Source organism: Anthonomus grandis, chromosome 2 (assembly GCF_022605725.1).
Source record: "Anthonomus grandis grandis chromosome 2, icAntGran1.3, whole genome shotgun sequence".
Lineage (NCBI taxonomy): Eukaryota > Metazoa > Arthropoda > Insecta > Coleoptera > Curculionidae > Anthonomus > Anthonomus grandis.
Genome location: NC_065547.1, coordinates 27,760,089 through 27,775,132, shown reverse-complemented (window position 1 = coordinate 27,775,132; position 15,044 = coordinate 27,760,089). Strand labels below are relative to the sequence as shown.

Genomic DNA, 15,044 nt, shown 5'->3' with positions numbered 1-15,044 from the left:
ATTATCTTTTAGATTTGTAAAAAAAAACAAAAGCGCATTGCAAAGTTAATAAAACAATAGCAATAAGTTGATTTTATTAAATAAAACGCCCTGTATATTTCTGCTAGATCTAAAGACCTTTTTTCCCTGATTTCAAAAATATATAGGTTGTCTATATTTGGAAGGGCTGTTTTTAAATTATTCAAGTTTAAAATTTTTATAAATTAAAATCGTGTTCGCCAAGTTGATCATGGAGTGCCGAGACGTTCTGCATACGTCAACGTGACATATGTGTCGTTTTAATTTAGACCAACCCAACTCATAAGAAAATGGGTTATTAATAAGAAAAAACTTTAAGTAGTTTTTTGTTTTTAGAGAACTTTAAAAGAAACTTTAATTAAATTAAATTAATTTGGTTAAAGTGAAGTCAATTAAAATTAAGTTAAATTATTTAAATTAGTCGTGATTTTCCAAAAAAAAAACTTTAATTTGAATTAAATCGATATAATAACAATTAATATGTCACGTTGAAGTATGCGGAACGTCTCGGCACTCCATGATCGGCGACCACGATTTTAATTTATTAAAATTTTAAACTTAAATAACTTAAAAACGGCTCATCCAAATATTACCAACCTATACATTTTTAAAATCAAGGAAAAAAGGTCTTTCGATTTGGCAGAAAATATATAGTGTTTCATTAAAAAAAATCAACTTACATATTGTTTTATCAACTTTGCTATGCGCTTTTGTTTTTTTTACAACTCTTAAAGATAATACGGAAAAAAGTATGCAACTTTTGTATACAAAAAGTTTTTCTTTATCACTAATATTAACGCCTGTATATGGGCTTGCAAATATAAAAAATTATCCTGTACATATATATGTATGTAGTTACTTAACATCTACAGTATATCAGGCGGGTAATTGTTAACAAAACAACAATCATTTACTGCTATCAATTTTTTTTAACACATGGTGTTGAAAATTGCACTTTTCAGAACTTAAGGAGACTTTAGAGTTAATTCTGTTAAAATTAGAAAAAAAGCCTTAGAAATCATTTAAAAAGTTTAAATTAAAAACACGAAATGGAAAATTGAAATCTGTTTTTTCTTCATAACAGAATTAGCTTTAGATCCCTTTTAAAGTCATAAAAAGTGCCATTTTCAACACCTTATATTAAAAAAATTGTTAACAAGTATGACATTATGATACATGAAAATTTTTAACATTTTATGTAGAATTTAAAAATGTGTTGACTATAGGGTCGTTCGTTTACAATAACTAAGGTTTTGGCACGTTTGCATATACCGGATTTTCATATCCCATGGAAATCAAAATGATTGTTATTTCGTTTTAAATCGCCCTTCATCAATTTATTTCAGAATCACTTAATAAAAATAAATGACACAACAAAACGAAAAAACTTAAAAGAAAATAGAAATACCTAATAGAAACGTAATTAGGAACTTAACGAAAATTCTTATGTAGGTACATCCCTACATATTAACAACATACAGTTTTAAGCTAAGGGTTTTATTTACAGGTACATAATAATATGCTCCTGGAGTTGGTCCAATAAACCCCACTCCTAAAGTTTATCTTCAACGAATATATCCATTTTTTTCTTATGCAATTTTAACACTTTTAACACTTAACGAAACGAAAAAAACCTTAAAACAAATTAATGCCGGCCGGTTAATTGAAGGACTGAAGAATGAACAGTTGAACACCTGTGACACTGGGAATTATAGCAATGCTGCCAAATTAAATGTATCTTAATGATTATACCGCCAATTAAAAAAGTTACGTTTCCTTTTTCCTTGCGCGTATTATTATCACGATATTATTTAAATAAATAAAATTAGAACATATGCTGATTGGGTTTATTTTTAAATATCCTATTAAATCATTTTCAATTAACAACTTTAAATCGACTGCAAATTTTGATGCATACCTTTACAACTGTTTAATATTAAATCTGGCAACATTGACGCTAACAACGAAGTTCTAGCGGCAAAGGCAAGGGCGTCGGGCGCGTCCCCCTTTTTACACAATTGTCAGCGCCGTAGCAACAACATAACGGGCCTGGGTTCGAGACTATATCCGCGGGCCCCTAAAGAGATACTAACCTTCGTCTCTCCCTAAATCGACGGCTTAAGGAAAGAAAAAATTAAAAAGCATTTATTACATGTTAACTAAACTTTTATGAAATTAATATTAAGACAAAAATACTAATAACAGTAGTTACGGAAAAATATAAAAATATTAAAAACATATGTACATAATTATAAAAAAACATTTACAAAAGGATACAAATACAAAGTTAATATAGATGAAATACACCCATTAAAAAGTTACTTTTTGAGATTTAGCAGTCGCAAATGATTTAATAATTTCCTTTAAATCTATAGAGCGAGCAACTTTATTTTTAATGGACAGCATTGCCAAAGAAGATAATCGATTTTGATTCTTCGAATTCCTTAAATTTTTAATTAATTTTAATTTTGAGAACGATCGTTCTGCCGATGCAACCGTTACAGGAATTGTCAGATATAAGAAGCATAATGTTATTATTTCAGTAAAGCTACTACTAGACGAATAATTGTCAACCAGGATAAATTTAAGCAAATCTTTAACTGACCTAATATTTTTAAGTTTTTCAGAAAAACATGTTCGAAATGCTAATAATTGATTAGAAACTATATCTGATATATCATCTTGATATATTTCACGAATATTTTCAGCCATTTGGTATATTACTGTGTCACTAGAATTTAATAGAACTTCTGTATCCAAAATATTGAAGTTAGTAGATATTTGTTGTAAACTAACTGTTCTACATTGTAACTGACAGATTTAAATAACGCTAGCGTTATTTAAAAGCGTTATTTCACGAATATTTTCAGCCATTTGGTATATTACTGTGTCACTAGAATTTAATAGAACTTCTGTATCCAAAATATTGAAGTTAGTAGATATTTGTTGTAAACTAACTGTTCTACATTGTAACTGACAGATTTAAATAACACTAGCGTTATTTAAATCTGTGCTAAAGGCTAAAGGCCAGAAAAGATTTGCTTCGGCTGCGGATAGGCACATCGATGTAAAAATTAATAGCTGAGTCTTGGATTTTTATGTTTTTTATGTGGTTTGTTAAATTATATAAGTTCACAATATATTATTGAGTTTTAGTTTAAATTTACATCCTCTGTTTATTTATTTATTATTATGTTTATTAGCTGGCTACGGGCCCTTAAGAGTAGCGGGCCTGGTTCCACCGAACCCGTGGAACCATTGTAGCTACGGCGCTGACAATTGTGTATTATAACTACGCAATACATGTTTTAAAATTCAATAATTGTGAAAGGCTATTAGCAAGAATCTTTTTTATTCTACACAATTGTAAATAAAATCAACACAAGCCAGAATAAAAAATTAATTAAAAATTGTAGTAAAAATATACTTAGTTATTAGATTTTTTACCAAACTGCATTGGATTTAAAAAAAAAATGTGGAATATTTATACACATTATCTTAATAATTAATATCCACTTATGGTGTATTAATTTAATATGCAATAATTGTATGAATTATACACATTAAAACATATACAAAATGCCTGAGAATTTTTATACAGGACTGTGAAATATTATCTAAAAATTGTGTATTAAAATGAAACATTTTCTTTACACAACAAAATGTGAAAAAATCCATCGGGATTTTTCTGTGTGTATCTGCAGAAAAACTGCACGGATGTTGAACATCATTTCTATTTAAACTGAATGAGCATAATCTATAATAATAACTAGTGATATTTCTTGTAAAATTTATTACAACAAGAATGAAGAGAGTAAAATTGTCAACATATTACAAGGTCCCATATTATAATTAATTTTGCACAACTGATTCTTGGATTCAGGCCAAAAATAAAACGTTCTAAGCCAAACATGTATTCATATTTTGTTAATGTTTTGAGCTATATGAAGTCGTTTTCAGGTCTATATCAATTAGATGTTTGTATTCAGTAAGACAAAAAAACACAGAAACAAAATTGTTTCATGAACATATTTTTCTAACAATGTTTTATTTTTCGCCTGCAGCGAACAATCATTTGCGAAAATATAGTATAAGGTCACGAAAACCATATACGACTATAAATAATACCATTTATACTTAGATATCGGCAAATAAGTAAAAAATTACATCCATTAACTTTCTTATCATTGAACGTAGAATTTACCTTTTATATACTCAACAATAAATTGATTTTTAAGTAATGAACTTATAAATTATTGTAACCATTGTACTTATATCAAATAAAAGCTCTATTTAACCGCCCTACCGTTAACATCGCAACTACAGTATGCTTTCAATTTTAGAAAACATGTGTAAGTAAATTTATGAAACAAAAAAAAAGGCACTTTAGAAGTTTTTTTTTAGATGGGATATTTTTTATTGCATTCTTCATTCCAATCTATGCTATGAAAGACGAAACAAATGAGTATAATTTTAAGTTACTTCATCAATGGCACCGCGTCGAATTTCAATATCCAAGCGAAGCTGAACGTACTCAAGCAATCAAGAATGGCAGTTATGCAATTGATATACTTCGGCCTCTAGATGCACAGTACACATATCATTGTAAGTATACACTACAGATCAATTATTTAGTGTTTTAGATTTTGAATAATTAAGTATACCGAATATAAAAATGGTCGTTTTAACCTCGTATTGGCGAATAATACAGAGAGAACAGCAGGAGCTACGATAAACTGATGAAAAAACTGGAGGAACGACACAAGAAATAACTAAACAACTTATAAATAAGTTGGAAGCAACTGCTGAAAAGAAATTCCAACAAAAAAAGGTTGCTATAAGGTGCAAATTCACTGGATACTGAGCTCACTGCCACGTCCTGGAAAGAAATCGATAGTACCAAGAAATATGGTCGAGAATGTGAGAGAGGGTGGTATGTATAGAAACTAGTCAAACCATCGTGAATTGTAGCTCACTGCAAAATGTTACCACCACCAAATATTCTAGGATCAGCCAATGGAAAAAGGATATCGATCATTCAACACCATGAAACTAAAATAACCATTGAAAGAGGGAAGTGGCTGTGTTGCTCGCATAAGATGAAATAATCGTCTAAAAAACTATCAGATATATTCGGAGTAAAATGTTTATCAGCTTAGCAGAGCGCTTTCGCCGCATAAGCTAACATCAGTGCTAACTCAAAGCGAGTTGAATGTGAAATCCTTCAACAAGTTTCTTTTAAAAATTACAGTCGACTGTAATTTGAGCTCAAATATAATCCCTCATGCTTAAATATACAAGTAAACCTCAACAGACCTTACTGCACAAATCAGAATTTCGTAATAAACATCCTTTCTGATTAATGCTATTTTAAGCTTACCTAAGTTAAATAATTATAAGTTATTTAAAGGTGTAATTAAATAAATTAAAAAATATTTTCAGGATTTTTACCCACACACAAATTCACTGTTGAAGTCTAGTTGTTCTACTTGTTCTACGATTTTGTTTTATCATCAAACTTTTGTGACAATTTGTGGTCAATGTTTTTAGATCGATTTGTCGCCACTATAGGTTTGTTCTCACTGCAAATTTCTTACAAGTTTGAAACTGTTTCCAAACCGTTCTTGATGCGCATGTGTAAAATATTACAACTTCTGATCGATTTGAAACCGTCTGTGCGAACATCAAATACGGGTTGAGTCGAGAAGAAAAATAACCTCACTTTTTTATGCCAGTGGGAAATGGGAAAATAAATAAAACATAAACAAAACAAAAATTATACTACAACCTTGAAATAGCTGTATATTATTAATAGAGTTTAAGATTGTGTGATTATTTGCTATTTCAAGACTTACTCTAAAATGCTCGAGAAATTCTATTCTATTAAATCGGGACACAGTTTCATGAAAATAGTTTTGATTTTTGGGCTTTATCCGTTCTTCAATTAAATCTTCTTTAAAAGTCTGTGTCGGAATCAACATAATTCTGATCAGATTCTTTCAACGATTCAAAATCACTTGTTTCCTTAATGTTTATTTTTAGACTAATCCAACAATATAAAATACAATTTTCAAAACGAATATCAAGGACTATACAAAACGACAAAATACAAACAACAATTTAGAGGTTATGTTCATATTCCGAAGATCGGCGTTGACTGGCTACACGAATTCTCTGACACTTTGCTTGAAATAAATCCGAAAACAAGTCTGACTATCAGATGACGATTAGAAAATTGTGTAAGAACATCAAACTTTTGATTTGAAACCGATCAGAAGTTCCTGTGCGAACGCATTTTACTCTATTGCGCATGTGTATTTGTCGAAAACTTGTTTCTTACTGCTGTGAGAACAAACCTTATATCTTCGACATGTTTGACGCTGATTCTTAAGTTGACAGTAGGTTGACTAACCTATTTTAACGTTGTGTTTCCCGCCCTTTAACACAATTTAAACATAAACATGGATGGGTACTAACGTCTCCCATTTTTTTAAATATTATACGTCGCTTTACATTTACTGGTGTGCTACTTGTATATTAAATGTTGTTTTAATTTGTGACAATGTTTTTCCCACTATGTGGAAGTTCTGTGCGTAACTGATAAGTTAGTACATTTTATCGCTTTATTTTTAAAATCCTTTTTCCTATATAAAAATATAAAAAAATTGCTCACTTTCAGTTAGCACCGACGATAGCTCATACGCCAAAAGCGCTCTGCTAAGCTAATAATAAACATTTTACTCCAAATATATCTAGTTTAGTTATTTCATAAAATTACCATTGGCTTAACATGTATAAGACAAAGTTAATTCAAGAGCTTGAATGTTATGAAATCTGAACATTTTAAAAAGAAATTGAAACAACGGCTTGAGATGCTTGCTTGTCATCGTATTAACACTAACATTTCTGAAGAGTGAGACGCAGGTAGCAAAAGACATTGATTGCTAGAGCAGGCTGTCCAACGAATGCGCATCATCCAAGTGCCCAAGACCTCATACCAAAGAGAAAGCATTGCCGTAGAAATAGCACGATCTATTAGTAGCTCCGAAAATCGACATCTTCTTGCTATTATATCGATTTATGCATTTCCAAATAGAGAAGCAACCAAAATATGTCATTGAAGTGCTGTTATAGAATTGGATATGCCCATTTGGTGACCTGAGAGAGATACATTTAATCAAGAAACACAAAAGTATTCCAACAAGTATGCTAGTTGCTGGGAAATAATAGAATCCGCGCAACACCTCTACTTTCTGAGTCTGATGGAATGGTTGAAAGATTTAATGGTATTTTTGATCTTCTACTCGAACTTCTAGTCTACCCACGCCAAATACCTTGGTATCACCTTGACTGACAAGCCAAGCGAGAACTCTCTATCAGAGCAAAATTTTGTTTGTTCGACACCAACGTCCGTCCAATCCTTACCTGAGTGTTCATCCATCCTAGGCCACATCCAAACTATCAAGTCTGTGCAAAACAAGACCCTAAGAATCATCATCGGCCTTTCGCAAAACAAGGCTTTCGCAAACCAACCCAACCCAACCTGGAGGACCTGATATGTTCGCAAAAGTGGTTCTGGTAAGATGGTTTGAAATTTTTATTTTCATTGTTTATAAGTACGTTTTAAATTCGTAAGAACTACTGCAGGAATCACAATTTCTTAACCGATCACTTTTGTATTTAGTATTAACAAGGAAATTTTTAAATTAAGTTGATATTGATTATCAAAATATTAGAAAGTTGGGCTAAGCCGAAGGAAAATATTTTGGGATCTCCATTATAGTAAAAATTTGGATATCCTTAGTTGCAGGGGCCTGCTTTCTTTTATTGAAAGGAAAGGCTGAATGAAGATACTTAAATAGTAGCTACTGAGGAGGGTGAAGAGGAACTTTTAGGCTTTAGAGCCTCTGAATCTACTGGACACTCCACAATTACGAATACTATTACCATGTCACGAAGTTGTTATTCAGTATAAACATTATGACTAATCCTGTTTTTCTCATTTGCCTACAGTAAAGACACAACAAGACCGATATTTCATAACAGTCCCGAGAAGGCAACTTAAGGGAACGCCAGCTACTTTGGGGGTGATTAATACTACAGAACAAGGTCGCCATGAGACTCATGTAATGGACCCTTATCCGTCATGGTCATGGCATATGGACATTGAAAAGTGTAATTACCACAGGATTGTCAATATTTATAGGATTTGGGTAAGTATCAATTTTTGCAAATTACACTAACACAGAGCCAAAAGTTCCGATCCGATAGATAATTTGATCCTCTCGCGTTCAAACTACAATTAGGGGCTAAACTATCCCATTCTAGCATGGCATCTCATGTTAAATATGAGAATTGCAATATTTTCGATTACGTTTTCATAGATTAGGCTGCTTATGTTCGATTATATGCAAATCTTCTTCAGAGATTGGAAACGTTTCCTGGTCCTTAGGTACTAGTCCTTAGGTTTCTTTCGATAAGGTACATTTTAATTTTGTTACAAATGTATTGAAATAGAGATGTTATGATTTTAGTAAAATTTATAAAAAACATTATTTTATTGGCAAGGCTGATAAATTTGTGCTTTGGCGAGAGTAGATTTCTGCATTCCCTTAAAAAAAAAGAGTAGCTACAATTTTTAAAACGATGATAGAAGTGTCCTATCTCATTGCTGCAAATATATTCAAAGGTAATTGTAAAATTCATGTATTCTCATTGAGGTGATTTATATTTTTGGGTAACATGAACATCTTCTGGTACACTTCTATGGTCTAAACAAGGCTTTCGTCCTTCTGAAAAAGTGGTAAAGTAACTCAGGTTCTGTCTTTGAACCAATTTTCTTTTGAAAAATCTTCTAATGGGTGATTTAGCCAAATACATACTTTAATCACTGTTACTGTTAGTGATAAAGATCATACCTGCATTGGTGGAATATTCCATTAGGCACAATGTACATTGGTTTAACGGTAATCGTCTTATGTTCCAGTTTTTAGGATTATATCTGGATCCTAAACTAAAATGGAATATTCATACAGATAATATATCAAGTAGGTTGAGTAGCAGCGTATTCTTTCGATGAAACCTCTATTACTGTATCACAAACCACAATGTTGAGTGCTTACTGTACCATCTTCCATTCTGTCTTGACATATGGAATCTTGGCAGGGGGTCTACACGGTAAAGCTATTATAATTATATCGGACATTTAATATATTGGCTTCTGTAGACCTGCATTTATTGAAGTTGGTATTCCAACAGTCCCGTTAGTTTGACGTAAATTATTTAATAAATAGCCAGTTAGGCGTAAAAAATTTACCTCTGAACTCTTTTAAAAAGGCAGTTAAAAATTTAATATGGTCCAGAGTTTTTTATAATATACAAGAATTCCCTTAATAATAAATATTAGATTTTATTATATTAAACATCATATTTTCTATAGTACAAATCGTGATATTTAAATTTAACTAAAATTAAAATGTGATTTACATAATGGATAACGTTGAAGTGGGAAATTTTGAAGATATTGTTTACTGTTTTCTATTTCTTGTTAGGCAGATGAATGTTCCAGACTCTGGGTAATGGACAACGCCAAAATAAATGACGAGTTTATTTGCCCACCTCAAATTTTAGTTTTTGACCTGGAGGAGGTAATTATTTTAGAATAAATGCAATTATAGTTATTTAACTGTAATTCCCAGGATACCCTGTTATTTAAATACGAGCTGCCATACGACCAATACCAAAACGTATCATATTATGTAACGCCAATAGCAGAAGTCGAAAGTATGGAGGATAACTGTAAGAAAACTTGGCTGTATGTGGCTGATCCTACCGGACCGAGATTACTCGTATACAATCTGGAGAAGAACATTTCATGGACGATCCAGGATGAAAGTTTCAAGCCGGATCCTAATTACGACAATTATACTATTGAAGGTAAATTATCCAATATTAATAGAATTTCTTATTATAATTTAGTCTTCAAACATTAAGTAAGTATCCCAACAAATAGATGAGTTTTTATTATGATAAGGGATGACGAATAATGAACATAAGCTGTGAAGTTGTATTCATAATACCACGTACACGGACTATTTTAAATTAAAGATTCATATTTATTCATCTACCATCAAAACTTGACAGAACATTGTAACATCTATGGTTCAGGACCGACAATAACTCTGGGTATATCAAAAAACTTTCACTTTTCAACATCTTATCAACATATCTGTCAACGATGTCGTTTATCAGCGTCATCTGTCAATCTATCCCAATACTACGTTTATTACGCTGAGAATCATCCACACGTACAATGTTCAGTTTTTATAACCAATTTGTAATTTTACAAAAAACCAAACAGTGCTGAAGTCAATATTCGAGAATCTCCTTATTAAAAAAATTATGTAAAGATTCATTAGATTTTCTTAATTATTTGCGCATGACAGAATTAGTATACCAAAAAACTTTTTTATTGACAAACTACTTTTTTTATAAATTAGAGGCAAATTCAGAAAGATAAAAGCTCAAAAAAGATGTTGTATCATGAGAACATGACGATATGCGACAAGGGGTAATATTAGGATTCTGACTTGTTGATGAACTAGAATGGCACAATGAAGATCTAGTTAGAAAACTTACATATTTCAGCCTCAACAGTATGTCACTTATATTTTTTGCAATGATAATACGCTCTAGTGTGGAATCATGCTGTCAAGTCAATTTTTTTTGTTATTCCACGTTTCTCAATTCAGAAGAAAGTGTTAAGAAAATATGGCATTTCCCACACTACATAACCAGAAAACTCTGGATTTTATAATTATAAAGACAAACACAGCATGGCTCTTCCAACTATATTCTGCCCTCTCTTTCTGCAGTCTTTTTGCACCCTCGAGGGTATAGTGATACTATTTTAGGTAGGTATGTGTTCGTTGTTTCCATGCGCTTCTATTTTGTGTTGATGTACTGTCTAGTGCATTGAGTTTTGCGTCATTTCTTTTAATTTGTCCACCTGATCATATTATTTCTATTACATCTATTTTTTCGTGTCCTGACTTTTTATATTTACGCTGTGATGTCATCTGCCTCAGTTGCCTTTCTGTTCTTAAGTGTTGTTATAGCTTTTTCTGCTTCTGATTTTAGGTTCTCAGGTTCTCTTTATTTTAGTGTTGCTTATTCTTTGGATATTATCGGGCTAACTAACTGACTTAAAAATCTTTGCACATTGTCGCCATACATCTGCTATTATATTTAGATTTACTACAACCTTTTGTGCATGTTTTTTTAAAATGTTGTTTTTGTGTTCTCTACATATCTTTTTGATTCGCTTGTAGATGCAGTTGACGCAAAATACTGATTTTTACTATTGGATTTGATAACGATTGGACGAATTTCCGATGGTCGTATTTTTAAAAACACATCCTTTCTTTAAAAAATTCCGGAATTAGATAAGAAAGATTAACAGGAATTATTAGATTAACAGGATTATTAAAGGAAAAGATTAACATATTTCACAGCTTGTCGATGTTATTGACAATATCACAAATATCTCAACGTTTTTTCTCTGAGAACTGATATTTGAAGCTCTTCAGGCAAGAACTTTTTTATGGATGGTATCGATAAAACAGAGTTCCTTCTATGCACCAAACTGTCCAAGGTTCTAGTTATCTTTGGACCTCCTATAAGACGTATGGCCCTCATCTGGACAAAAACAAGCAGGAATCTGAGCCTTGTAAAGCCTTGTAAAGCCTTGTAAAGCTTTGCTTGCGTTACGGTGTATACAGCCTTCCCTTTTTAAAAAAGAATCTTAGTTTTTGAGAAGCTGCTTTAGCTACTCTCTATATGATTATGCCAAGACATATGCTTCTAACCTTCATACTAACAACTGAACTGGCGAAGACAGCGGCAAAGTAAGCCCGGATATAATAAGGCTTGGGGGCGGCAGAGTCTCTGTAAATTCAGTAGCCTGAGTCTTAGCTGAATTAAACTCAATCAGATAGTTATGTTACCTGACGATGCCTATGACACTGGCTGTCGGCTAATGTTATCTAGTTGAGCGACTTGAAGGAAGATACCAATGTACTTTCATACTTTCACCAAGTTGGTGGCAAACCATAAAACAGAACAATTGTTTAAGAGGTTTTTATGTCAGACCCTATCGAAGGCCTTTGAAATATACAGAGCTATTGCACGGCACCATATTTCTCGATAGCCTCGGTCCAAACATGCGTGATATAGGCCAACAGATGGCCAGTAGACCTGTGTTTTCAGCTACCAGACTGGCGGTCACTATTAATGTTAGTGGAATCCAGGTATTTCAAAATTTGCTTTTTAACAAGTTTCTCCATTACCTTGACGATTTTCAGGACTAAAGCAATTAGGCAGTAATTGATGGGCATCGTCGTCTTACCCTTTTTGGTGTGAGTTAAATCCGTCGAATTTTCAGTCTCCAGGACACTGGCCTCTTTTATATGAAAGAGAAAAAAAGTTTGCACAATCACACATTTTCCCAATACTATTAGCGATATTCTATCAGAGCCCGTAGCCTTATTAGTATTTAATCCTTTGAGAACTTTTTCAAGATCTCTGTGACGGAAGATTATCTCTGGTATTGAAGAAGCCTTTCTTGGCAAAGTCGGTGATGTTTTGCCTTGTGGGTCTATTATACATTTTGATGCGAATAGTTGACCCACCAAGTCTGTCTTTTTTATTACGATAATTAAAATGGAACCATCTTCCTTACTGAATGGTGGCATTTTGAATTTACAGAAAGCTTTGCCAACTGCTTTTGCTACAAACCGGAACAATCTTGATCCATTTGGGTAATTAATAGGCTGGTCTTCACTCTCTCATTGTATTTTTCTTTGCAAGTAACGTCTGGTTGATCGCATTTCTCAAGGCAAGAAAGTTGACATAATTTGCTACTATTGGATTCAGCCGCAAGAATTGCAAGAAAATATTTTAAAAAATTTCTTGTTTATTTGTACTGTAAGACGTGAATTCATTTTACTTATTATATTTTATCTGGTTTTTGTCGATCATCAAAAATTAATAAAAAAGGAAACGATAACCGATCGGAATGTTAAGGGCTGACACGTAAAGATAAGGACGATCTGTGAGAATCTAAGTTTTATGGTTTTAAGAGGCTTTCGGAGATAACAAAATAAACAGAAATAGCAATTACTAGTACTTATGCGGGTAAAAAGGTCACTTCGGAGAAAGTTATAATGTATGGGAATGTTGGTATTTACAAGTTCTCAAAAACATAGGCGATGACAGATGCTTACCAGAATTCTTTTAAGGATTCTAATATGATCCTTTTTAGAATTCAGTTCGATGGTAACTTTACTCGAAAACAGTCGTGGATCAGTGTCCACTTGTTCTCCCGTAACTTTTCTCTAGTGTTGTGGTTAGTGCCTTTATTGAACTATCAAACCTGTCAAATTACAAAGGTCACTTTACATTTCATTACAAAGGAGTTTTCACTGAGCAATGTTTTACCTTATGTTTCTCTTATTATTTTAATCATTATCACTATAAAGAAAGTAATACTTAAATGCGCATCCTTCCGTACTAAGTGTAGTGCCCTGATACCTTGGTACGTAAAACAACGCTAGTTAGTGTAAGTAGGTGTGTGGCACTAGTGCAACCCAGAGTGTTGTGGCACCTGGGATTAATTTGTAGACTGTGTAATTGGCCATTACATCAGTGTGTTGTTTTGTGGAGTGCTTGCTAGCACTATCCCATCAACTCGATTTCTAATGCTGGACGTCAGGTTTTGTTCTGCCTGGATTGGAGAACCTTTTACTTTTTAGGTATGTAGTATCATCTCATATCAATGATCATGAATCCTGACGTAAGCAATACATCTATCATTTTGTCTTCTTACACGTTCCAAATATACACCACAAGTTACTGTAAGTACATTTATCGTTTTGCTACTGTTTAAAAGTTTACTGTTTACAAGTTTATTGTTGTAATACATCCTAACAAGATGTTGTACATATATTAAAATCAAATAAAAATAACTGGAAGTATTATAATACGTCCTCTCAAGAATTTAGGCCCTGACAGTACTTTGCGTAACTTTTTAATATCAACAAATTTTTTATGATGTATTGTCATTTCTTTTACTATTTCTCTTGGTTGTGATAGATCACAATCTAACGTGATTTCACTAAATCGTCGTGATCGAGAAAATATTTGTCATCAACGCAAAAGAAATCAGAGAAATTTTTATCGAAGATGGCCAAGTCTCATGGAAACAGAATCAGTATTTCTGTTCTTTTGGTCTGTAATTTCAAAGCTTGATAAAAAGTTTCAAAGCATAATGTCTGACCATCTTTTAAAATTAGGAAGGTTTCGACTCTATATAGAAGATTCAAAAAAAATCCTCAAAAAAAAAAATAAAAACACGCCTACAATGTAAAAAAAGTGGTGTGGTCTCCTTTGTGCCTCGAAAAAGTCTACATTAGAACTTGACGTCTTCGGGATTTCTTGATCTTGCTAAAAATCAAGTGGCTGGTACAAAATGTTGATACATTTTGTACCTTCGACGTATCAACTTTAATTTTCTTTCTTGGTAGCACCAGGTTCAACTTCGTCTACCTACTTTTGTTATTTGGTACATGTTTTCGCACGGTCGTGAGAGTCGCAGTTCTTCTTTTGATACAGACAAGGTTCTGATTGGTACTTTAAAATAAAATCCGACCTAGCCTGATTTGATTTATTACGTGAAATTTTACTTAAATAAAAGAAAGGCTACATTTTTTCCTTAAAGTGTGAAAACATGTCAGTTAAAAAAATAAAAAATTAATTTATCATAGTTGAACTGTACAATTGAGTTCATACCCATACCTACAGGAGTTGAATTGTGCCTTTGAATTATTCAGTCTTAATTCTCATTGGGAACCACCGTACGTGTGTGACCGGATTACACATCATCTTGCAGAACTAGATTTATTCGGAGATTCATAATGGCAATTTGTAAGTACGCATAACATTGAATGATCCTATCAGCTTATGAGAGC

General features: G+C 32.4%; 1 protein-coding gene across 2 annotated transcripts in view; it reads left to right on the top strand.

Annotated features, from left to right (window-relative positions):
• Window positions 1–4,228: 4,228 nt before the first annotated feature.
• The window catches only part of LOC126733442 (major royal jelly protein 1-like), a 78,302-nt gene continuing 67,486 nt past the window's right edge, over window positions 4,229–15,044 (top strand). The window contains exons 1-5 of one of the 2 annotated variants that reach the window (XM_050436750.1): window positions 4,229–4,370; window positions 4,423–4,623; window positions 8,032–8,231; window positions 9,570–9,665; window positions 9,717–9,954. In XM_050436750.1, coding sequence (XP_050292707.1) covers window positions 4,346–4,370; window positions 4,423–4,623; window positions 8,032–8,231; window positions 9,570–9,665; window positions 9,717–9,954 — 760 coding nt within the window. In that variant the 5' untranslated portion in view covers window positions 4,229–4,345. The remainder of the gene's footprint in view (window positions 4,371–4,422; window positions 4,624–8,031; window positions 8,232–9,569; window positions 9,666–9,716; window positions 9,955–15,044) is intronic. The other variant, XM_050436752.1, reaches the window with a different exon arrangement.